At 45.9% G+C, this 18,891-nt stretch overlaps 2 protein-coding genes across 2 annotated transcripts; both read left to right on the top strand.

Moving 5' to 3' along the window:
- Nucleotides 1–229: 229 nt before the first annotated feature.
- On the top strand, nucleotides 230–6,292 carry CCR75_005275 (uncharacterized protein; the record flags this gene model as incomplete). The annotated part of the gene is made up of 1 exon (XM_067963357.1): nucleotides 230–6,292. The coding sequence occupies one exon, from the start codon at nucleotides 230–232 to the stop codon at nucleotides 6,290–6,292; it is 6,063 nt and encodes a 2,020-aa protein (XP_067818079.1).
- A 278-nt stretch (nucleotides 6,293–6,570) lies between these two features.
- On the top strand, nucleotides 6,571–7,867 carry CCR75_005276 (uncharacterized protein; the record flags this gene model as incomplete). The annotated part of the gene is made up of 2 exons (XM_067963358.1): nucleotides 6,571–7,764; nucleotides 7,826–7,867. 2 exons carry the CDS (start codon nucleotides 6,571–6,573, stop codon nucleotides 7,865–7,867), a joined length of 1,236 nt encoding a protein of 411 aa, XP_067818078.1.
- Nucleotides 7,868–18,891: the final 11,024 nt, after the last annotated feature.

Here is an 18,891-nt window from a genome sequence, read left to right as displayed (position 1 = left end):
AATCACAAGTTGTGAATACCTGTTTCCTATAGCAAAATCAGTTGCATAAGTTTGCCCTTGGTTACAGCCCTTCACAAAAAAATTAGCACAGCATTCAGAAATGAACTTTTAAAACAAAATTGGCTTTTTTGCTAGCATCGTATGATGAATAAGCAAGACGCTGAAATACAGGATCATTTGATTGGTTGAAAAGGGTTTATTTGCTGCGTGTTGGCCACTCTTTGTTGCAATGCAAGAGGACATTTGGGACGATGCATTGCTATCGGAGATTGAGGCACTCGAGACTCGTTATGTAAAATCTTGCAGCCGTCTAAATGATACGACAAACATTCCTCAATCAGCCTTTTGCTATAATAAGAATATGTGGAGCTGCAAGTCATGTACGCTGCAAAACAACGCGGCGAGAACTACATGTCAAGTATGCCAGGCACCACGAGTATTCATGTTGCACGAGGATCAAGACACTACCTCAGCCAAGAAGATTATACAGACTCGAATTACTTTCGACAAATCCACGACTTCACCGCCACAGCAACAATCCATAAAGAATGATGGTGTATGCTCAAAGCCTACATCATTCACCTTGACACAAAGAGATCAATTAGCAAAATCCGCTACAGCAAATACAACGCATTTTTCGTTAAAGTCGCCAATAAAGTCTTTTTATTCAAAACGAGCAAAAGAAGAGGTCAAGCCAGACAATTCGCTTTTGCAAACAACGCGGCGTGCAACAGGAGAAGACGCAGTGGCCAAAACAAGATATCTCGACATTTCTATACGCTCAAAAGGCGTGCCCGGGATTGATATTGATGCCGCACAGCATTTCGTGTACCCGACAAATTACTCTATTCGAGACTATCAATTGGCCATTGCAGAAAAAGCATTGTATCACAACACGCTCGTGTCATTGCCTACGGGCTTAGGTAAAACACTAGTGGCTGCAGTTGTCATGTACAATTTTTACCGCTGGTTTCCGACTGGAAAGGTAGTGTTTATGGCGCCGACAAAGCCACTTGTGGCTCAGCAAATAAAAGCGTGTCATGAAATCATGGGAATTCCGCTTTCCGATACTGCAGAATTGCAAGGAAACGTTCCTCCGACAATGCGTCGCGTGCTGTGGAACTCCAGACGCGTGTTCTTTTGCACCCCTCAAAGTTTGCAAAATGATCTTTGCCGAGGTATTTGCAAGGCAGAAACATTTGTGTGCATCATTGTTGACGAAGCTCATAGAGCTACGGGAAAGTACGCCTACTGCGCTGTAGTGCACGAAATTGAAGCAAAAACGCAACAGTATCGCATTTTGGCACTTTCGGCCACACCTGGAGCGAAATTTGATGTGATTCAAGACGTTGTGACGAATTTACGCATCTCCCATATTGAAAGCCGATCAGCTGATGACGTGGATGTACGCAAATATACGCACGCACGGCAAGAAGAGGTAATTGTTTGTCGTCTCGGCGACCAAATTTTAAAAATCAAGGCGCAATTTCTCAAGCTCTTCACGCCGATCATTCAACGATTACTTCGCAATCAGATTATTCGAAATAGCGATCCAGATAAATTGACGAGCTGGTACGTGCTGCAAGCTCGAGAGAATTTTCGAAAGAGCTCGACGTACGCGTCAAAGCGAAGTGCAGAGAGTGACTTAGCGCTTCTCGTGAGTTTGCTACACGCCAAAAGTTTATTGACTGGTCATGGACTCAATAGCTTTCGTGATCAAATCTTGAATTGGGTGGAAGAACGAAAGAATGGCAAATTGTCGTGGTCCAAGAGAGAAATGCTACAGTCTTCGGCATTTCAAGTGCTTGAAACAAGTTTAGCATTAAGCGGTGATAGCTTATATAGTACTGTGAGCCATCCAAAGCTATTGAAACTTCGTGAAGTGCTGTTAGAGCACTTTCAGCGCCATGATGCAGGAGCTTCCAGCACACGAGCCATCGTTTTTACGCAGTTTCGTGCAAGCGTATCGGAAATTGTAGCGCTACTGCGTCCACTTGCACCTATTGTTAACGCGCAGCCTTTCATTGGACAGGGTGCGTCCGGCAAAGCAAAAGAAAACAAGGGGCAGTCTCAAAAAGTACAGCAAGAAATTGTGCGTAGGTTTCGAAAAGGCGACTTTAATGTCCTTGTAGCCACATGCATTGCCGAGGAAGGCCTGGATATTGGAGAAGTTGATCTTATTGTCTCTTTTGATGCACTTACGTCGCCTGTTCGGATGATTCAACGACTGGGTAGAACTGGACGAAAACGCGTTGGCAATGTAATTATCCTCGTGACCGAAGGAGACGAGCAAAAGAAGTTGATGCGTAGTACATCAGCGGCGAAGACTGTTAGTCGCGCGCTAACAACTTATAAAAGTAGATTTATCTTCGCAAAGTGTCCGCGTATGCTTCCAACCGGCATTTACCCGCAATTACGAGAGCTGGAGATGAAAATACCAACTTTCCATGCTTCTCAAGTTGGTGGGAAGATGTCGTCGACAATTCTTGACCCTAATACGTGGCAGCTCAGTGATGCTGAACGAGCTGTGGCGCTGTTGAAGTTTTTTCCGGCAAATTTCGCGAATAGCTGTAGAAATAAGCTGGTGCCAATTGTTGCTGATCGGGCACATCTACTACGGCGCCAATCGCGTACGTTGGTGCGAAACAATGATAGCACTCAAGTGAGTTATTCTGTTCGGTCGCTTATTTTGCTACGTCTAGTTCGCGACATTCACGGTGTCGACGAGAATTTGGAAGATGAATCTGATGATGATGACAGTATGAATGCTGATAAGGAAGAAGAAGCTGAGGTGGCGAGCTCGAACAATCGTGCAAATTCTGTGGAACATGGAAATGAGTGTCATGCAGCATTTTTAAGGTCTCGAACAACCAAGTTTCACAGCACTAGATTGAGTATAATCGACTCGAAACTGAAAGGTGAGATGACCTCTGCTTCGCAACAATGTAAAACGCCCGATGAGCCCGATTTTGCAAGCACATGGGACAACGTATACGATACAATTGGAGAATCGATCTCTTCCTTTGACACGCACTTTAGCCCGCAATATGCCGACTTGATAACCCGTAATATCTCTACTACTACTGAGGACGTTATAAATTGCAATGGTTGCTGTGAAAATACTGCTTCAATGACCCTTACAGGAGAAAAGCAGAAGATAGATGCTTGTAAAGCAACATCCTTGTTGGTTCCGACCAGCGAGGACGATATGACTGAGGCGAAAACAACTGCCTCTGGCAGCAAGTGGCCTGACTCTAATGTTTCTAGAGGCGCGAAAAAGCCAACTCGAGATTCGACGCTCTCCTTTAAAAATGTCAGTCATCACAATTTCTCAAACAGAGCTGAGACGGCTTCGCAAACCTGTCGAACGCGACAACTGGTATTTGATGAAAACGCTATTGATGCCAATCCACTGACTTTTACGCAAACAATGGAGCTTTTGCCAACAGAGCCAGCTAGAGAAGCTCAAGTACTACGTTCTAAAAAGCACGAAACGCCTCGAGCCACAAAGGAGAATTTTTCAGAGTTACCACCTGTGTCGTGTGCACAAAAAAGTGTTAGTGCTGCCAATGAAATGCCATATTATGAAGAACAGACCGAAAACGAATTACAATCCTTTGAATTACTTCCATCATTGTCGAATGGTCCTGTAATGGCATCTAATTTATTAAATGTCTCGCTACGTGCAGCTTCTCCTGATAAAAAGTTTGTGGGAGCTGGCATTCAAGAAGACAAAGCTCATGAACGAGTTGACGATGATTTAAGTTCTGTGGTTGCGAATGAAAGTAGTTTTCTTCAAGCAAGCAATATTAATTCCAAAACACGAGCAGACTCTGACGCTGAAGATATGCTAGCTATTAATCCAATGGAATTCACGCCCCCGTCAAAAAGGTATTTAGCCGAGTATATTCATGGTGCTACGCATACAAATCAGAAGGAAGTTGATTTCGAGCATAAGGACGATGGCTGCTGTGCTGTGTGTCTTGAGCGTGAATCATATGATGATGATCTAATACTCTTTTGCGATGGATGTAACGTGGGAGTTCATCAATTCTGCTATGGTATTCTCTCTGTACCCGATGCCGAGTGGTTCTGTGCCGTCTGCTCGGTGGCTCTAAAGACTGGCAACGATGTCGCTGCTAATCCACCACGATGTCAGCTCTGTCCACACCGCGGGGGTGCGTACAAGCGGACGGGATGCCACCACTGGGTTCACGTTCAATGCTATATATGGATTCCAGAGTTACAAGTCGAGCAGGGAGTGGATGATTCTCTTATGCTTTCTGAATTAACTCGACTTGATCCAGACCGCAAGAATCTCGATTGTTCAATATGCCATTCGCAGATTGGTAATGGAAAGATTCAATGCGCACACAAGCAATGTTTGACTGCCTTTCATGTCAGTTGTGCCGCATTCGCTGGCTATCGCATGGATCAAGTCGATGTTTCAGGCAGTGACGACAAGGAATGTTATACTTTATTTCTAGCTTACTGCTCATTACACCGCAAATCTTCTGCTCCAGTATGCGCTTCGGATTTGTCAACGTTACCTGAGAAAGCAACGGTTTCCCTATCCCATCCATCACTTTCAAAACCTGCAAATATTGCATCTCCTAGTCACTTATTAGCATCGCCTTCCTCTGCGGAGGTCGAAAAGAAACGTAAAAAGTTTCGGCGACTTAAACGCAAGTATGAGTACTCTCCCTCCCACTTGTGTTCACAGCCAGAAGCGTCAAGAACATTGCAAAAGCGTCTCAAGAGAAAGAAGAAGCAGCGAGAGACTTCACGAGCTTTAGCAGCTGCGTATATTGAAGAAACAGCTGAAGTGCAAGGGGGAGATGATGATGATGACGACGATGATAATGAGTATGGAGAAGACGATCAAGAGGCGGCGGACAATTCATTTATTAACGATTCGTCGCAGCTTCTGTATTCACAGTCGGTCAAATCTTATGAAGACGTTGGGGATCTCACGTCAAAGAAGAAATTGAAATCAAGTCCCAATATGCGGGCTATTTATGCGCAATCACTTTGTGCATCACAGACTTCTCCACTACCACTAGGTAGGCACTGGGGAGCACTTCGATCAAATGGAATTATCCGTGCTTGTCTTGATAAAATGCATACCAAAACGAAGACTACGACGACGCCAACAACTGCTGTAGCAGTTGTGGAGGAATTCCAAGCGGCTTGTGACCAACGGAATTGCTTGCCAGCTGATACGATTCAACTCGATTCGCCTACCATTTGTCCGTTGAATCAGACCAAGAGGTTGTTTAATGACACTTTGCATACCGAGATGGAAACAAATGGCATTGAAACTTTCAACACATTGGAGGAAAATCGGCAAGAAAACTTGAAACAAACAAAATCACAGACGTCACTAGTTTGCAACAACATTTTATTGTCGAAAGATGACCAGTTGGCAAATGCACGAGATGTGAGAGCAATTGATTCATTCCATTTGACGAAAGAGGGAATGGCTCATGACGGAGAAAGTGCTGCGTATTCTCATTATTCGAATGGAACGTTGACGTGTAAAAGGTCTCTTGTTCCTGCGAAACGGTCCGTGACGTCTACTGTCGATCTAACTTGTCATCACTCGCAAAGGTTATCCCAGTCAATGAAGTGGAACATTCTCGTAAGCTCGACCTTTGCCAGCTCCAAAATATATGCAATCCTTTTATCGTCCAAGAGCGCCGACTGTGGCGTAACAATTACAGATTCGCTCCATGTCGATGTTTTACTTAGTGTGCGCACCGCCGTTCTTTTCTTAACAAGCCAACAAGTACACGCGCTGAAGAATACACCTCCAAACCAAAATGAAAAAAGCGGCTTGTTGTTTAGATTGACTTTGGCCATGCACAAGAAAGTCATTGTAGCTGTTGTTCACACTGGTGAAAAATCCGAGATTCAGCGAATTCTACCGTTTCCAAACGTGACAATTATTGTGCAAGATTGCATCGATACTCTATGCTCGCAACTTCACCAAATTGCACACGAGGATCTCGTCGAAGGGTACGAATTTCCTTCTTTATGTCTTGGTCCCTTAAGTGATCAGGTTCCAAGAGCGCTAGACGAGAATTTCGCATCCCGACTCGAGTTCTTTCGCTCTATTCCAGCTTTGTCACTTGACAGTGCACTGAATTTAAGTTTTCGCTTTAAAAACTTTTCAGTAACACAAGTGCCAGTGCATAAATTTAACGAAATGCATTGGAGAAGGATGTTGCCATGGATCTCCGAGGCGTCAGCGGTGGAGATTCAGAAACATGTGCAAAATATACGACGTTGAGGTTGTAAAGTATGATAGTTTAGCTATCGTCGGCTGACTATTTAAAAGCGCAGAAAGCGACTAAAACGGTCATGCCCGGTTCACTGCGAGGTGGCATGTCTTAGCCACTTTTTGTGTGCAAATTAGAATTAGGTAATTACTGTAAAATACACACGCTCCAATAATGGGAGCAGCCACAAGCAACCCATTTATCGACACGAAATTTCTTAAAAGTATCGAAGCCGCTCGGAGTTGCCCAAAATGTATTCAATTATTGTGTATCGACTCCATATTCCACAATGGAGGACATTCTTCCGCAGAGCAAGAAGCAGCACCGTAAGCAGGAAAAGGCTCGATGGTTAGCGGAGCGCAAGTCTTTGCAAATACTGGAGGGCTTAGCATCTTCCAGGCGGAAGAGTAGAAATCACCGTCAACGAATTGTCCCGCCTTCCGCTGCTGTCCACTTTGAGCCGTGCATGTCGACTAATTGTGACAATCGAGTGGCTGGACACTCGTGCGTCGTGCGGAGAATTGAACCGTACGTCCATCGCTTTGCGCTCTTTGCAAAAGACCGGTGGACGGATCGTAGTTTGCGTGATCTCTTTGCCAGTGAGTTTTCCACCCTCTCGTCAGAATACTGCGCGCGAGCAGCTCAGCTGGGGCTCATTCGGGTGAATGGACAAGAGGCGAAGCTGGACACGATTCTGAAACGTGGAAGTTTCTTTGAGCACGTCGTGCATCGACATGAGCCTGCAATTCATTTCCCGATCAAGACTGCCATGGAGTTATCGACATTGGCGTCGCTATCCACGACGTGGATCCATTTGGAGACAGACGACTTGATGGTGGTAAATAAACCCTCGGGCGTTCCCGTGCATCCAACCGGCAGCTTTCAATTTAATTCGCTGACGCATATACTGCATCATGACAGACAAGGGATTGCCGCAGAGAAGGAAAGTTTAACACAAAAGCTCTATCCAGTGCATCGATTGGATCGATTGACGTCAGGACTGCTGATACTCGCCAAATCGGCGGAAAAGGCACGCAGTCTTACGGCTGAGCTAACAAATCCTTCTATCAACCAAGGAACTGGCATGCGTTTGGTGCAGAAATACTACGTAGCGCGAGTTCAAGGCGACTTTCCCGTCACGGCAATGGGTTCTGCAGGCATTGCTAAGTTCTGCTCAGCATTTGTAACGATTGATAGTTTACGTGAAGAATACTGGCGCGTGGAAGCCCCAATCGGTTTGATGTCACCACGCCAAGGACATAAAAGATGTGTGAGTGAGTCAGAAGACGCCAAGCCTTGTGTAACGCTAATGCGTCGTCGTGGAGACTCCGTGGGTGGCGAAAGTATCGTTGAATGCCTCCTTTTAACGGGTCGGACGCATCAACTTCGAGTGCATTTACAACACGTGGGCTTTTCAATCGTAAACGATCCGCTGTACGGAATTCCGAATGAAGACAAAGGGATGAGGCTTGCAATTAGGCAAGTACAGAATGTCCTCTTTGATGCTGTTCCAATTTCATATTACCAAAAATTTCATCATGAAGATGATAAACTTCGATGTACTCGAGTGTGCGAAGTCTGCATAGCTAAAATCCAAGGAATTTTCGAGGTTGAAAACAAGGATGTAATTATGTGGTTGCATTCCTATCGATATGAAACCCCCAGTTGGTCATTTGAAGTGCCGTTGCCGTCTTGGGCCACATTGCCAACAGCATTGCCCATCTGATTAACATTGTAAAATTGCAAAAGTACTTCTCTCTGCACGACGTGCAGAGGAAGGCTCTCAGTAGCTAAGAAATCTTAGCTTACGCAGAGTAAATTCTAAGGCTTTATTATAGAGAAAACGTAAAACTGTGATAATATATCAAGTTCCTACGTAACGATCTTTTATCTACCACTGACTTTATTATATTAATAACTATCTATGTATGGCCCGCACAATCTTGTCTTATAACGATTGGCGGATATGGTAATATTGGAACAAGTCAAAGTTAATAAAGATAATATTTGTACTTTTCCTCTCATAGACCAGGTTGTTAATTAATATATTATCTAAAAAAGTAGATATTATTTGGAAAATATTACTTTACATAGGAATTTTTGGAAAGCTTATCCATAAATCGATGTAGGCCATTACATCTACTTGCTCCGCGGTCCAGTCAGCACTGGACGCGCCCAAAGAGAGAGACAAATAAGATATATTACATGTTCTGTATTAGTTTATAATGAAGTTAGTATTAAATAGATAGAAACAGAAGAACAACTTAATTACATGAAATACAGTTTACTTTTAGCCCTCTTTGCAGCAAGAATCTCAAAGAAAGTCTTCTTCTGCACGTACTAGTGTACGTGAAGTGACGTCTCGCACAGAAGCAGTACAAGTCGGCAGTGCCCCGTTACACATGGTAGCACTTTGTAGTCCGTCCAAGGACCACAGTTCTATCATCTAACATGTCCATGTTAAATAATAATGGAAATACGCATCACGTTTAGCGTGATAAATACTTATTCTAAGTGACATAGAAAGGAGTGCGGTCGAACGAACGATTTCGACCGTAGAAAATGATGCCATCTTGGCCATGCTGTCCGGTTTGGACAGATTTGCCCTCCATTCAGCCATCGCCAAGTTCATATAACATGAGCTTGACGAGGCGAAGGAGAAGGTAGCCTTGCTCGATCAGTAAGGCTCTCAACAGGCAGGACTGTTGAGGTTGCAAGAGGTACAGACCCCTGTATCTGGGATGACGCACACGCGTCGTCCCAAAACCTTAAAGATTGACATATCTAAGTATAGGGGGTCGTAGAAGACTCCCTCTCACGATGGTTTGTCGTGTTGGAAGATGCCATAAGGGCTCGTCACATCGTCGACGAGCAAATGCAAGTTGCATTTGCTCAGTCAAACCTGGCAGGTCGTGCCAAAACTTGGGCATATGCCTCAAGTTGGTGACCCGTACATATTTGGCTAGCTAGAGGATTTTCAATCCTGGCTCCAACAGAAGTTTAAGCTGCCCAGGGCTGAGTTAAAAGCTCGATCAGAGCTTCTGAAATTTAAGCAAGGCAAGCGTAATGTTCAAGCTTACGCCCAGCGTGTACGACTATTAACGAATTGTACCATGAACAATCCAATTTATGAACACACGTTGATTAAGGTAATCATGGAAGGTCTTACGGATGGTCCCGTGAAGACCCATTTGTTCCGCTGAAACTGGATACGCTTGAAGAAGCATTATCCATTTTTAAGATTTTGATGCAAGTTTATTAGCAAGGTGTATGCGGAACAGGAGGACATTAGCTTGAGACAGGCTCAAACTAGTTTGTCATCGTATCGTCCTCCGTGACGACAAGAGCTTGGAGGTCCAGAACCTATGGACCTCGCTTTCGAACAGTAAGCGATTGCAGAGATGCAATCAATGTCAAAAGTTAGGTCACTGCGGTCATGATAGAAAGTGCCCCACGCCCAGTACCGCTTATGGACTGAATTTTAAAAGGGTAACGGTCGCGGGTCCGGCGTCGTTGCGAAATCGCAACAGCGAGGCGGACCACAAAAAAACGGTTGGGTCAGTAAGAGCGCATCGCCCTACTGATTCAGCAACCTCAAGAGAATTTGCAAATCTCTTGACATAAGTTGCTCCAGACACATAATCATTATTTGTCTCTGCACCTGGTGCTGAGGTATACCTCATCACCTTGAAGTAGAAAGTGACAAATGATTTGTCACTTAGGGCCCTAGTGGACTGTGGAGCGTCGAATACTTTATTCGTCTCCAGTCGCTAGAGGGTCGTAAGCTCAAATATCTTGAGCGCGACATCCCTCCAACGACAGGCGCGTCGATAATAGTGATGAAACCCGTAGTGAGATTTCACTACCGTTAAGATTAACAGCTTGATGATGTTTTCATCGTACTGGATTTGGATGACAGACTTGATGTCATCCTAGGTTTACCTTGGCTCAGAAAGTATGAGCCAATAATCAACTGGCAGTCTCGATCCGTAAAGATGCCTGCCACTTGTTCATCAGATGGCCTTCTGATGAACGTGTTGGCGCGTCCACAAGCGTGTGGATCACTACGGCTGAATGCGATGGCCTCACTTGTGAAATGGTCGTTAGTACGACTGCACAAGATCACAGTGTGATTACTAATCACAGTGTGGAGTCAGCTGCCGGCGGCTGTGCGAATGCACAGGCAGTGCTGAAGGTCCACCACCCGAATAAGTCGAATGAATTGAGACATGAATGTACGTCTAGCGGGCTACATTCAAGGAAGGTACCGGTTGTCCAAAAAAGACAACACGATGATCCTAGACCGTAGTTGAGAGTCGACCGTAGAGGACCCGACTGTGATAGCGCAATCATATTCGGAAGATGTTAAGGGAATAATCTTCGCGTAGTTGAGAAGAAAACCCTCAAATAGTTAATGCTGAATTCAGCATCCCAAGGAATTAATTCCTCGGCAGCCTGTGGATAAATTCCAGGAAGAAAACGAGACATTGAATGTCTTGGTTAATGACGGATCAAGAGTAGGCGCTTACACTCTTGATATGTATGTGCCTCCGAAGTTACCTTCGGATATAACTCAAATATTTACCCTAGAACCCAAGCGGTTCCTGAGAGATCTGCGCAGTGGTAGAATCAAGCAGATCTGCGTATTAGTCATAGAGGACAAATACGTAACCGATATTCAGTCAGCGGTAATTTTTGCAGAGAACGAACGGGTTCTCAGCAGCTCATCGATGGACGAAAGTATCCTTGATGTGAAGACTCGGATTGAGAGGTAAACTAGTCAATCCTGGGAGTCACTTAAGACAAATCCTTCATACAAGGATTTAATTAAATTCAGGGAAGTTCCCTGTAGCAGTTCCATGCGAGTTTCCAAAGGATAAAGGCACTCGACATGAGATCGAGCTCAAACCGGGCTCGAAGTACTGTGTCATGAAGCAGTGGCCACTGCCTCGTGAAAAAGTACTCGCCATCGCTAAATTATTTATCGATCGATTGAAAGCGGGCCATGTAAGGGAGTCAACCCCCCCACATAGCTCTCCAACCTTCTGTGTGAAAAAGGCCACAGGAGGGTGGCGGATAGTGCACGCATTCTATAAACGGCATGCTCAACAGTACCGGCTCAAACGCCGATACCTAGAATAGACGTAATCATCGATGGTATGTCTAAGACTACCATCTTTTCGTCTATGGATCTGATGGATAGGTTTTATTAAATCCTTATGCGTGAATGGGCTGTTCCGTACACAGCAGTGAGCACTCCCACTGGGATGCTCTTGGAATGGCTAATAATGCCACAGGGGCACAGTAACGCCCCTGCAACATTTAACAGATGCGTAACGAATCTGTTGAGACCGGTGCGAGAATTCGCATCAGTTATTTTGACGATGTATTCGTCCATAGCCGGGCCATGGACGGAAAGACGGACGTGGAAGTTCATAAAACTCACGTTCGTCAGGTTCTTACACTTATGCGAACGCTTAAGTTGTACGCAAATCTCAAGAAGTGGATATTCGCTGCAAGCGAAATGCCACTTCTTGGGTGCATCGTTAGTAAACACGGCGTGCGCCCTGACCCCGAAAAGATCAAGGCAATCAACGACTGGCCGGTTCCAGTCGATGTCAAGGGACTTAGAAAGCTCCTTGGGCTAGCGGCGTACTTGCACAAGTACTCACGCAATTATGCCGAGATGTCAGTTCATCTCTCTCGTCTTTAAAAAAAGGCGAGAAATGGTTATGACGCGCTGATTTTCAGCGTTCCTTCGAAGGTATCAAGCAAAGCTTGATGCAATCGCCAACATGGGCGATTGCAGATCAAGGAAGACCATTCCATGCGGTCTATGACGCCAGCGATTTCGCAATCAGCTGTGCGTCAATGCAATACAATACATAGGGCGCGGAGCGCTTCGTCTGTTACCAATCACGTCAGCTGCAACCAGCTGAACGCAATTACCCGGTGCATGCGAAGGAATCCTTGCCATGAATATACACTAGCTAGAGTTAGGGTCTATTCCCTCGGAGATGGCCCGTTCATCGTATATACGGACCATGCGTCATTACGCACGGCCGTAAACAGCCCACCTCTCGCAAAGAATGGCGAGGTGACTATCCTTTCTCGCGGAGTATAATTGTCTCCGTGGAATACAAACCAGGACGACTTAATGTCGTCGCTGATGCGTTATCACGCCTTCCCGATTTCGAGCCGGCTGCGAACTCCAACAGTGAAAAGTACCCCACTGTTGCAACACTCATTCCAAGTGTTTCGTCATCAACTTTGTTTGATGACATAAAGAAAGCCTACACAGAAGATAAAGACCTTCTGCGTTTAACTGATCATCTAATGAATTTATCCAATATTTTTTTATTTATCGGCTTTATATCGATCGTCATCCGATCGATACACAACACGCAACGGCTTCCTGTACTACACAGCCGTTGCCGGCGACACTCCACGTGTTGTCGTCTTGACTTAAAATGATTTACGCTTGCGCTTCATGGTTGAGTGTCACGAGGACGTGGAAAGACTTATCTCACAGTAAGTCGTGATTTTTACTGGCCCCGCCCGTATCAGCAAGTACATTTGTGCTTGCGAGGTATGTCAACGGGTGAAGCCTAGCCTTCATCCCGTGCACCTCTCCAACCTCTACCACTTCCGACAGAATGTTGACAGTCCGTATCTATGGACTTCGTCTTCGGATTTCCCGAAGATGATCACAAAAACAATGGAATCCTTGTTTTTGTTGACACATTCAACGATGGTTCATCTTGTTGCAGTACCAGATTCAATCACGGTTCGGGCTGTGCCCAAGTCTTTATCGTCACGGTATTCAAACTCCACGGTTCACCCCGTGAATTGATCTCCGATAGAGACCCACGGTTCACGGCGAAGTTTTGGCAATCCGCGTTCCGATCTCTCGGAACACGGCTGACTATGTCAACTTCTAATCATTCAGAGACAGATTGGTCAGTCGGAACGCGTAAATCGCGTCCTCGAAGAGATACGTTGAGGTTACGTCCAATTGTATCCGAATTGGAGCGAGTTTATACCGATGGTCAAATTTGCCATTAACAATTCGGTGCATGCGTCTCCAACGCATACACCGTTCTTCGTGAATGGTGTACGCCATCCACGCATACCCACCCGATTGGAGGGATCCTCCAGTTTAAGGGGGGTGGACTCACACGAGCAAAGCCATTTCTGGCTCATGCTCATCACGCGTCGAAGTTACCAACGACGCGAATGACGAAGCAATCGACATCGAAGATGAGTAAAATTTCATGGCAGTGCGCACAAAGCGCACTGAAAAAGACAAAACAAATGAGTTAGCAGAGGAATTTCTGCTGGCTTGAGAATCAGTAATCCGTTTCGTACAGGATTCCATTGCTAACGCAGTGGACCGTCAGAAACAGAACGCAGACAAACTTGGAAGAGCAAATGTTCTTTCATTTAAAATAAATGACCTAGTACTACTCTCTACAATAAACTTACCTAGGCGTGTAGTCACTAATGGGGGTAACTGTAAATTACTACCCAAGCGCATTGGGTCATTCCGTGTACTGCAACGCATAGGCAATGCGTACACAATAGAATTGCCACGTAGGATGCGAACGCATCCTACATTTTACGTTGGTCGGCTCCGCCCGTACCATCAGAACGCGGTCTCTTCCGAGGACAGGTCTGACCACCCTTTTCAAGAATCCCTAAAAGATTATTGTGGTCACCAACAAAATTCCCATGCTGAATCTGGAGATTCTCATGTCGGGTCCGAAGGTCCTCGAAACGCGATGAGCTGACGACAGCTCATCACGGAGAGCGTGATAATTCCGTTCGTACTTCAATATTGAGTACGCACTCTTCGAACGGTTGGAAACCGTTAGTGAATCTGCACCGTCTGTTCCCCAACGAGTGACGTTTACAGCGCTCGTGTTCAAGACCCTCGTCCAATGCATGGAGGTAGCGGTCGAGTTTGACGATCTCCGACTCTAGCTCTAACACACGGATCGGATCTAATTGTCCCTCCTCCACCACAACCGTTGGTGGATTCTTACGGTGGTCAACGTTTTTTTGTGGGAACGTATTCTTAACATTATGATGTGAAGGGGCAGCGAACGAGTTAAGTGGTTAGCTGGCGCGGTTATCCACCTTCGCATGACAGCTGGGAGCCTCGTTCCCAGCTGAATGTTGACGTTGATGGTCTCGTCTGTCAGTATGACGAGACCCATATAATGGATCAGAAGGTCCATCGGAGAACACGCGCCCCTGGCGCGTATTAATTGATTGCAAAACGTCAATCGCATTGCGCATCTCGATAGAGATGCGAGCCCTTCCCCAGGGTGAAGAAAGGGAATAGACATCCCCTTTTTACTCGTTTCGTGTTTTCAACACAACACGGACAGGGATGACCCCACGTGAGGCATGGAAGTCCTGCCTCACGAGACAACTGATTCAATTTAAACCTTGCAACGGTTGGAGTACTTTTTTCAAACTTAACGAGAACCGCGGTTAGGCCTTTGAAGTCAGGCTTGGCGTCCAATGTCTATGACATTGCGAATAAATGCGTTCCAGGCTTGCCTCAACGAGATTTTATCGCGCTTGTTGTTGCCACTGTACCATCGATGCTTAAGACCACACAAAAAAATTTACGATGGCTTACGCCATCGTCATTACCACGCACAGAGATAAGTGCGGGTGACGGTGCTGGCGATGAGGAATCATCCTCATTGTCGAAACTAAACAAGCTATAGCGAACGCTATTAGCACGTCTCTCCGATTGAGCCCCCTCATTTGAAGGCTCATAGTCAACCACCTGACGACGATCAGGGACTGTTCTGCTCTCCCCGAGTCGTATATTTCGTCCGACTCGCATTCATAGTGCAAAAGACAATAATGCGTCGCCCGCGCGGGTGCATGTACCGCAGCCGAAGTGCCGCACTATTCGCATACCGCATGGACTTGTTAACCATTCGATCGTATTGAGAATTTAGTTCTGACAAATCAACGTCTTTTTCAATTAAGTGGTCTTATAGAGACCACTCTATCCAATGACAGTCAGAGTGACTGTCGTTTTAGGGAGGCGTGATGTAATGCGGTGTATCGTTACATGAAATTGACACTTAAAGACTGTAAATTTATACATTATTTAAAAGGTAGATACTATTTGGAGAGTATTACTTTACATAGTAATATTCGGAAAGATTATTCATTGGTAGATATAGGCCATTATATCTACTTGCTCCGCGGTCCAGTCAGCACTGGACGCGCGCAAAGAGAGAGACAGATAAGACTTTATTGCATGCTTTGTATTAGTATATAATTAAGTTAGTATTATATAGATAGAAACAGAAGAACTTAATTATATCAAATACAGTTATCTTTTAACCCTCCTAAAAGCAAGTGTTTGAAATAGAGTTTTCCTCTGCACGTACTAGTTTGCGTCAACTGACGTAAGGACCACTCGCACTGAAGCGGTGTGAAGTGGACTTGTACTGAAGCAGTACAAGTCGGCAGTGCCGCGTTTTATGCTACATCCGCTAATTCGGTTATCGCACCCACCATAATAAACATGTATTATTAAGCTAAGTATGTAGGCGGGAACGTCTTAATGCGGACACGCGCTACTTAAGCACACACCCTAGCACAGCGAGGGAAGCGGTTTGACGGCCTACTCTCGTGTGCCGTAGGTAGTTGTAGTGGGCGTCTTAGCGACCTCACTTAACGCAGTAAGTACTCTGGTAAAGGTGTTGTCACGGAACGATGATCCGACTCCTCGTGCGCACTTACCAAGTAGGAAATAGTTTTCAGACTGATTTATATATAATCGTATTTATTACAAGTACCTATTTTAACCAATCATTATAAGGTCATCACTGCAGATAACATTAAATGTATTGCGAGTGTATCTCTCTAGATACATCGCGTAACGGATGACGCTAGCCGTCATCCCTCCTAATGTAATGCACCTATGCGCGTCACATGCACAAGGGTGGGTCGCAATGTGAACCACACCCAAGTGTGGATCGAATCACTTTATTTAAGCAATTGACCATACCATTAAGTAGTGTACTTAACGGGTACTGTGTAACATTAGGGCAACTTAAGCCCGTTACACCATCCCCCTAGAGGAAAAAATTTCATTTTTAAATTCGTCAAAGAGGAGCGAGGAACTGCGAGCAGCTTTACGCGCCGCTAGTTCACTCAATCACTCTAGCGACCTGTGTTTCCATACACGGCGCCAAAGATGCCACCGAAAAGGGGCCACGTTGGTGGGTCGTCTGCGAAGACGCCCACTCAACCTCACACTAAGCGCACGCGCCGCGTTAATTCGCCAGCCGCGTTTAATGCCTTAATCGAAACGGCGACAGCTACCGCTGCTGTCGCATTAACGGGGCTTAAGGATCCATCCCACTTTAACAGTGAGGATGTTGATCCGTCGCTCATCCTCGACTACAATAAGTCGACACCGTTGCCGTCACCTCATAGTAGTGATGCGAACAACGAGCTAATCAGGTAGGATGATGGCGCCTTATTGCCCGTTTAAAATTCTCTTATTGCTTCAAACGTGAAGTCAGCAAAGTTTTTTTGATGCTGTCTCGTCGTCTGCGCTGGCTAGCGCAGCGACCATTAATGAAAGCGCTGCCCATAGAGGCACAGCCGCTTCTCCGTTTGGTTTAACCACAATGCCTTATGCTCAGACCATAATCCATAATGATTCTGACATAGAGGAGTCGGAGCCTAACGCTCTGCCGACGACACGTGAACGTGCTCAGTCGGTGTCACAAGCCAGTCGTTTAGAACGTGGCTATGTGACGAGTGGCATATCTTTGATGCCCCCTCCATCTAAATGGCCTCGTTTAGACGGGCCAAGAGCGTCGCTCCTAGAGCGCGCCCTTGTAGACGCACATAATTGTTATGCCGTCGTTAAATCATGGAGGGCTCAGGGAAAATCGGTTGGGCGTATTTTCCCGATCCCGGTCGTGTTGCCTTCAAATGAAACGCTGACCAATATGAGGCGGAATTCCTGCGCTGCATTCATCCGCATTCTGATGCGATGAATCAGCGGTCGCAGCGAATTAATTTCGCCCGCTTGCGTATGAAAGAAATCATGGGCGGTACTGTACCTCCTGTTTCTTCTCACTACGCTACTTCTACTAGTCCATTTGAGACTAGCGAAGAGCCATTAGCTGGTGCCCCTTTTCGTAGGCAGTCACCAAGCCGGGCACATCAATACGTAGGGTATCGATCGGTTCCCAAGAGTCAAAACTCTTCGAGTAACCTTTCCATTGGACGAGGATCTGATACCTTTGCCTCACGGAGCGGTGCCACCTACTCGCAGCTGCCTTACCTTCGTCCGTTCAGTCACAGGTGTTAAGCGCTGCTGAATGACGTGTTGCGGATCTCGAGGGTCAAGTCTCGCGACTGACTAGGATATTTCTGATGTCCAAGCGAAGGCTCGTCAGGGTTATGAATGCCTGAAGACTCGCTTGGCTGAGGGATCCGCGTTACTCGCGAGTTGTCCCTCGCTCTCCAAGTCCTGTTCGTGGTGGGAAGCATCGGTCGGCTGATAGTTTTTCGCCTTCTCCGTCTCCCTCACCCAAACGACACTCGACTCACAGTCGGCGTCACCATCGGTATTCTTAGACCGATGGGGGTATGTGACCTCATTCGGGTCTACAAACCGTTTCAAACGAACCTACATAAAATATGGGGTGCGTCTTCAGATACGGGGAAAGGATGAGCCTATAATTTAGGTATTTAACCTCTTCTACCACCGTAAAGGGCCCAATGAAACGCGGCAACAACTTCGTAGTACCTCCAGGTAGTACAGAAATTGCATTTTTAGGTAGGGTAGCAGTACTTAATAGTACCTTTTCACCCACTCTAAAGCGTTCGTTATTTTTGCGACCATTTCGGTCCGCATATTCTTTTTGCTTGTCCTGTGCGATTGCCATTGCGTCACGGACTTTACGTGTGATGGCTAATCGCTCATCCACAAAGCGTTGAGCCTCGCTCACGATTTTAACATCAAACTCGCCTACGACACCGCCGAAACGTCGTTAATAGGACGTAGTTTTATTAACCACTGCTAAAACTGACAGGGTCACTAGGGCAAGTTTCTATCTTTGAGAAGATACCCTCATGGGTCATCGTCATATTGACGAAACTATGTCCCTCTTTCGCACCGAGCATAGTGAGGGGCCCTCCCCCACTAAGACTCGGGCTGCGCACAAACGAGACTAGCTTCCGAGGACGAAGCAGTCCGTTTATATAAAACGGTGTCTCACCCGTACTGGCGTGGACAATGTTATTTATAGCGAACTCTACAAAGGTAATTGTTTGCTCCATTCTTTGGGAGCTGCTATCGTGCGCAAGACATCCGCCACGACCCGATTGGCACGTTCTGTTTGACCATCGGTCTGGGGATGATCTGCGATCGACATATGATGCTTGCTACTTTGCAGTCATACACATGTCGCCAAAACCCAGACGTAAAACGTGGATTTCAGTCCGATACTATGGACTCGGGCATCCCGTGTAGTCGGTAAACATGATCCAGGAACAAGAGAGCTGCCTCCTTGCCTGTGATCGATGTCTTACATGGTGCTAAATGCACCAT

This window comes from Bremia lactucae, linkage group LG6 (assembly GCF_004359215.1).
Source record: "Bremia lactucae strain SF5 linkage group LG6, whole genome shotgun sequence".
Lineage (NCBI taxonomy): Eukaryota > Oomycota > Peronosporomycetes > Peronosporales > Peronosporaceae > Bremia > Bremia lactucae.
This window is presented reverse-complemented; position numbering and strand designations above follow the sequence as displayed.